General features: G+C 47.6%; 1 protein-coding gene across 1 annotated transcript in view; it reads right to left on the bottom strand.

The window, feature by feature from the left end:
* The window catches only part of LOC134452474 (unconventional myosin-XVIIIa-like), a 177,800-nt gene that overhangs the window by 37,900 nt on the left and 132,400 nt on the right, over positions 1 to 7,500 (bottom strand). The window contains exons 30-32 of the mRNA XM_063202880.1: positions 3,199 to 3,322; positions 2,042 to 2,242; positions 949 to 1,059 (exon numbers count right to left, since the gene is read on the bottom strand). Of these exons, the coding sequence (XP_063058950.1) occupies positions 949 to 1,059; positions 2,042 to 2,242; positions 3,199 to 3,322 (436 nt within the window). The remainder of the gene's footprint in view (positions 1 to 948; positions 1,060 to 2,041; positions 2,243 to 3,198; positions 3,323 to 7,500) is intronic.

Here is a 7,500-nt window from a genome sequence, read left to right as displayed (position 1 = left end):
TGGTGCAGTATATTTCCTGTATGGTGCAGTGTATTTCCTGCATGGTGCAGTGTATTTCCTGTATGGTGCAGTATATTCGAGAGGTACCCAGCTGCAGACGTATGGGGGTAGCTCCACAGGAAGTGGAGCAGGGAGCAACGAATATCCGGTGGATCGTATGATCGCTTATTCGTTGCGGTAATGCACTTTAGTTTGTCAGCTAGTGAAGGGCATGGCGATTCTTTCCCACCAGTTCGTTCTCTTCGTTCAGTTCTGCTGAGGAATTTGTTCGTTCACAGTTCGTTCAGTCGTTCATTTTCATTACGTCACACCACAATGCAAGAGAGCAAGGGGTGAATGTCGAGCGAACTAGTTCAGTGAACGAGAGGAGGAGGGGGGCATTATTACTTTGCCTGTGTGCTTCTCTTGTCCAAACATATCAACTTAACTCATTTTGCCTAACGATATTAATTATTTAACAGCAGCACACATTCAAAAAAGCTCAATTGCAAGCTGCTTTTAACAAAAAAGTATGCCTTCGTCTCTGCCACGTTAAATTGTTTATTCGTGGTCATGGAGACTGTTGCTATGCGCCCAGGCTGGTCTCGTTCGCGAGCTGAACACAGTTCGTTCTTGCTGTGCTGTGTAGATCTCCCCTCTTGTCTAAACATATCACCTGAAACCTATTTTGCAGATTAATTTTATTTATTGAACAGTATCACCCATTAAAAAAGACGGAAAACAGTTCACTTGGAGCCACCGGATATCCGTCGCTCCTCGCTCCACTTTTCGTGGAGCGCGCACCATACGTCTGCAGCAGGGTCCTTGTGGTATATTCCATGTGTATTTCCTGTGTGGTGCAGTGTATTTCCTGTGTGGTGCAGTGTATTTCCTGTGTGGTGCAGTGTATTTCCTGTATGGTGCAATGTATTTCCTGTATGGTGCAGTGTATTTCCTGTGGTGTCTGACCTTCTTGCTGCAGGACTGTCGTATCTCCTCCACCTCCTCGTCTTTGCTGTCCAGCTCCTTGGAGTGGTTCTGCCTCACCCTCTCCATCTCCATCTCCAGGCGCAGCTTAGCCTGCAGACACACACACGCACACACACACACGCACACACGCGCCCCCACAAACAAGCACACACACACACACACACAAACGAGCACAAACAAGCACAAACACACACACACACACACACACGCGCACACACACACACGCATACACACACACACACACACGTGCACACACACACGCACGCACGCATATACACACACACACACACGCACACACACACACACACACACACACACACACACACACACACACACACACACACACACACACACACACACACACACACACACACACACACACACACACACACACACACACACACACACACACACACACACACACACACACACACAGTCAGTGCTGTTCATCACTATTGCACCAGAAGGCTCAACTTGACTTTGTGTAATGATATTCAGACCTGCAAACTCCTCAAAGAAAAAAAACGGTGACAGTCTCCAGCGACGCCCCCTGTAAACACGCTCGGCTTTGGCTCTTCAAGTATTTTGAAGAGACAACACCATAGTCTGACGCCATAGTTTGATGTCAAATTCCGTAATGGTCGGCGACGGCGTCTGTCAGACCCCCCACCCACTCCAAAAAAACTCTCCAGTTCTACACGATTCACATGAATGACCTAATTGGCCGAGAAAAAGGCGTTTGTCGCCAAAAAACGGATGGGGTTGCAGGTATGAATATTAATATCATCTATACCTTTATAACGAATGATGAATGAGCATTCTCTTTCAGTCACACTCTCTCTCTCTCTCTCTTACACAGACAGACAGACAGACAGACAGACAGACAGACAGACAGACAGACAGACAGACAGACAGACAGACAGACACAGACACAGACACAGACACAGACACAGACACAGACACAGACACAGACACACACACACACACACACACACACACACACACACACACACACACACACACACACACACACGCGCACACGCGCACACCCCATCCCGTCCGGCTGCCCCACCTGTTCCAGCATCTGGATGGTGCCGGCCTGCTCGTCCAGCTCCTCCTCCTGGTCCTTGACCTTGGCCTCAAGGTCGCGCAGCTGCTTCTTGACCTTGGCCAGCGAGGCCTCGTCCTTGCTCTCCTGCGACGTCACGTCCGTCAGCTCCGCCTCCAACTGCTCCAACTTCAGGTTGGCCGCACACAGCTCCATGTCCTTATCCTGATGGAGAGATGAGAGAGAGAGAGAGAGAGAGAGAGAGAGAGAGAGAGAGAGAGAGAGAGATAGAGGAAGAGAGAGAGAGAGATAGAGAGAGAGGGGGGGAGAGAGAGAGAGAGAGGGAGAGGGAGAGGGAGAGAGAGAAAGGGGGGGGGAGAGAGAGAGAGGGAGGGAGGGAGAGAGAGATAGAGGGGAGAGAGAGAGAGAGAGAGAGAGAGAGAGAGAGGGGGGGGGGGGGGGGGGGTTAGTTAAGCTACTAGAATGACGTGACTCTCCATCACATCCAAAGAAAATGAAACGTTTGTGACAGGTGGGTGCCAGCCCCTTTCGGAAGTTGAGAGTAAATGGAGTTCCCTTAGCGCTGTACGTAGATGGCGGTAGCGCACATATAATGCAAGCCGCCACCAACCGCCACAGAAAAAGAAGGAGGGGAGAACGCCTTCTTATGAGACTGAGCTTGAGCACACACCTTTGTATTGGGTAGGCACAGTTTGATTTATCTTGGTCTAATAGACTATTTTTGTTTTAGTTTCTTTCCAGTTTGCTTGCCTCATATGACTGAATGGCAAATTTCACTCAGCAAAATTAGCAAGCATTTGTCCCCAGTGTTAATCTTGCTTTAAGTCAGCCGCGTGCAGGAAGGCCTGTCTTTACTGTACCTCTCCAGCAGCTGCCTGATGGTGAAAAGCTCTCCAGTGAGCATGTCCTTCAATCTGGGGGTTGCAGGTTCAAATCTCACCTACACCTCCAGCAAAGTGCAATGTTATGTTATGTAATGTAAAGTGTGTTTTTACCTCTGGCTGTTGCCTGATGGTGAAGAGTTCTCCAGTGAGAGTGCTTTTTTCCCTCCCAGCCCAGCGTCTCCCTCAGAGAGAGTGTGTGTGTGTGTGTGTGTGTGTGTGTGTGTGTGTGTGTGTGTGTGTGTGTGTGTGTGTGTGTGTGTGTGTGTGTGTGTGTACCTCTAGCTGTTGCCTGATGGTGAAGAGTTCTCCAGTGAGAATATCCTTCTCGCGGCCCAGCTTCTCTCTCAGAGCCTTCTCTCGCTGCACCTCATCACGGGTCAAATTCTGCTCCTGGTCAAACCTGCACACACACACACACACACACACACACACACACACACACACACACACACACACACACACACACACACACACACACACACACACACACACACACACACACAAAAACACACGGCAAGTGGTGGGTTACTGAGCAACACACATGTTCACATACACACGCACACGCACACACATACACACGCACACACACACACACACACACACGAGCACGCGCGCACGCACACACGCGCGCACGCGCACGCGCGCACGCACACACGCACGCATACACACACGCACACACACACACACACACACACACACACACACACAGCCTCTACCTCTCTCTCTCTCTCTCTCTCTCTCTCTCTCTCTCTCTCTCTCTCTCTCTCTCTCTCTCTCTCTCTCTCTCTCTCTCTCTCTCTCTCTCTGAAACCCACACATTCACACAGAATCATTTTGAAGAAGACATTGCAAACAGGAAATTTTCATTTACACATGATAAGAGCATGCCACACCAACACAACGCATTTCACACACACAAACCCACCATAAACCAGACTACCAAGACTACCAAGTACACTACCGTGTGTGGAGTACTAGGGAGACAGGACTGTACATCCTGGACCACAACTCTGACACGTCTGTAACTGAGGTGTTCCCGCTGCGGGCTCGAACCAGCTTTTGTGTGTGTCTGTGTGTGTGTATGTGTGTGTGAGTGTGTGTTTCTGTGAGATTATTGTCATTATTGTATTGCTATGTCTTATTTACATGTTTTTAGTTTGACTGCACATTGGAGACTGATCAAACACAATTTCAAACTTCTGTGTTAACCCTGTTACATAGATTTTTGACAAAGTACACTTGACTTGACTTGACTTGAACCCGCCACCTAGTTAACGCTCCAATTGTATGAGGCTTCGGGAGGGAGGTTTTCTAATGTTCCACACCACACTATGCTAGGTGGCATCCGAAACACTCCCCCCACCTAAACCTAAACCTCACTCCCATCCAGGTCACGACAACAGTGTAACTCAGGTGTTCCAGCGCAGTACGCCACTCGGGGCTCGAACCCGCCACCTCCTAGTCAACGCTCCAGTTCGAGCACGGGAGTCACAGCACGATACCACTGAGCAAAAGTACCAGTGCAGTAGCCAAGCACTACCGATACCAAAGAAGGTGGATCTAACAAGAAGCGTCATTTTGTTTCTTTTCCGGTATCCAGTTTATGTCCGGTGAACGCCCCTTTAGGAGACCTTCGGTTAGAAGACCTTCGGAGTCCTGAGGTTGAGAACCAATGAAGTCCCCTTAGCGCTGTAGATGGCGGTGGCGCACGTCTTGCGCAAACACCTCAAAAAGAGAAGAAGAAGTAGGGGACAACTCCCCCTTAGGAGACCCTACTTGAGCACACGCTTTTGCATTGAGGGGCCGTGTTTTGCGTTATCTTGGTTTGATTCAGTATTTTTGCAAATACTACATCAGGCTTCGGAGAAGAGGCTATCTAAGTCTGTTAGTTTGCCTCCGCTTCATCAACACATTCAAAACAACTGAATACCAAAACAAGTAAATACGACTTTCACAAATAATTGCTGACTTTCACCCCGGGAGAGAGGCGATGGTATATCAGTATTCTTCAGCACGGCTGCAGTATAGTGATAGTGCTACTTATTTAGTCTCCGAGGAAGTGTCCGCCATCCACAATCCCCAATCCCAGAAAGCTTTGCTGATTGGGTTCGTTTTGTTTGCTGGGACATGCTATCAGCATTCACCTTTAGCATCAACAAATCACACTCGCACATTCATCCAAGCAGACACATAGCCTACAGAGAGAGAGAGAGAGAGAGAGAGGGAGAGAGGGAGAGAGAGAGAGGGGGAGAGAGAGAGAGAGAGAGAGAGAGAGAGAGAGAGAGAGAGAGAGAGAGAGAGAGAGAGAGAGAGAGAGAGAGAGATAGAGAAAGAGAAAGAGAAAACACTTTTTCATCGGCAATAGTATGCTAATCAGAGGAACAATGCTCCGCAGCTTGTTGTGTGGTGTGCTGGTGTGGTATTGTGTTGTTGTGCGAGCAGCAGCTGATTTAACAGGCCTGTTGTTTGCCTCTGGGCATTCTGCAGCCCTCACTTGGATAATTACTCCCCTCCTCCTAGTGTTGTGGATTGGCACTGCCCTCACGATCCGATTCGATCAAGATTCGGGACGAAGCAATTCGATTCGATTCTATGCGATCCGATTCAATTCTACAATGCATTGCAATGCATTACATTTCTACTGACAGCAAAGCACAAGTTCAATCAGTCATGATGAGGCAATACAAGTAGTCAGATACTGAGCAACAATTTATTGGCTGTTTTCTGTATCAGTCTGTATCAGTCTTGCAGTGTTTTGAAGTGCTTTTATTTCATTTAACATTCATTTGCTACCGAAATATCCATGCAAGTAATTGAAGCTTTAAAAAAAATGCCGTATTGATTCTGGAACTTGCCGGATCGATTCTGTATCGTCTATGTCCCGCATTGGATTGCATCGCCGAATCGATCATTGTTGACACCACTACCTTCTCCTCTCAATCCCTCCTTTACTGCCTCCCTCTTTCAAATCTACTCTGTCTTTCATTCCCTTTCCACCTCAATTTCTCTCTCTCTCTGTCACTTTCTCTTTCTGTCACTTTCTCTCCCTCTCTCTCAGTCTATTTCTCTGTCTCTCTCTCTCTCTATTTCCTTCTCTGGCTCCATCTCTTTCTCTCCGTCTCTCTCTCTCTTTCTCGCTCCGTCTCTCTTTCTCTCTTTCTCTCTCTTTCTCTCTGTCTCTCTTTCTCTCTGTCTCGCTCCGTCTCTCTTTCTCTCTGTCCCTCTCTCTTTCTCTCGGTCCCTCTCTCCAGAACTCTCATTATTAGCTTGGAGATCTTGAGTCACTCTCCGCCAAAGCTGATTGGCCCAGTCGGTCCCTTCTGATTGGGCTGGGGAGGACACAGGCAGACAGGCACAGTCCTCTGCATATGTTCAACATCTGAGCTCATATCACATGTGCACAACCTCAGCAACTGGCCTCTCAAAAGGCACACAATGAACCCCCTTACTTCTGTCTGATTGGGATAGAGGCAGAATCCGCACCCATATGGATAACAACTCACATATATTCAGATTAAGAAATCAGCCTCCCTATACAGACATGTATCTACATACACAACTCTGTCTGTCTGTCTGTCTGTCTAAGCCCTAAGCGTAAACATAAACTAGGGAAGCCATGGGTAAGCGGTAGCCCAAAACGACTTGCAGCCCAAAGGTTGCCGGTTCGGCTCCCGACCCGCCAGGTTGGTGGCGGGAGTAATTCACCAGTACTCTCTCCAGGGCCGGTTTTTAGCATAGGCCGGCTAGGCGGTCGCCTAGAGCGCCATGTGAAGAAGGAGCGCCGAAATGGCGCTCTCCTATGCGTAATTTTGCGATATGAAGTTTTTTTATGAAGTTGCAATCAACAAAGAGTGGCGAAAGCGCTCCTCAGCCAATAGTAATATCGCTTCCAACTGTCTCTGGGAAGTCTGTGAACCAATAAACAGACAGTTCTGAGAAAGGGGGCGGGACGAGTGACAGCGTGCGGTCTATTTTGAATTTGGAGACTCACTCGAGAGACAGAGAGGACAAGCGCAAACAGTAGTGCTGCTCTGCTGGATGGAGATTATTATGTTCTCATTAAACCACTCATTGCATGATGCAGGAGTTTCAGAGGGTGTTTTGGAACTATGTGATTTAATCAGCAATTTAATCGTTTGTGATTATGGAAAGCCTTATAGTTATGAGGTTACTATTTGGAATTAGAGAGAAAAAGAGCTTTGTTTTTGATCAGAGAAATCGCTAGTTAGCATGCTAACATTAGCCAAGTATGCCAAGCAATGAAATCCAGTAAAGTAGCTGTTAGTAGCCTACTCACTACTCACTAACACCCACCTGATAGGCCTATCATAATACTTGCTTAGGTTGACAAGCAATGTAAAGTAAGACTGGTGCAATGTTTAAAACAATTTTTAGCTGCCATATCTCCTTCCATCCACATGAATTACCTGCTTGTTGTAAGCTTAAAAAAAACATTAATTTCCAGACCAGAATGGCATAGCCTACATTAAGCATGTAACAGAACCATGCACAGCAGACAAGTGAGGCTATTTACTATATTTTGTATATTATGAAATTCAATAGCGTGACAGCTCTTCT

Source organism: Engraulis encrasicolus, chromosome 7, assembly GCF_034702125.1.
Source record: "Engraulis encrasicolus isolate BLACKSEA-1 chromosome 7, IST_EnEncr_1.0, whole genome shotgun sequence".
In the NCBI taxonomy this organism is placed as follows: domain Eukaryota; kingdom Metazoa; phylum Chordata; class Actinopteri; order Clupeiformes; family Engraulidae; genus Engraulis; species Engraulis encrasicolus.
This window is presented reverse-complemented; position numbering and strand designations above follow the sequence as displayed.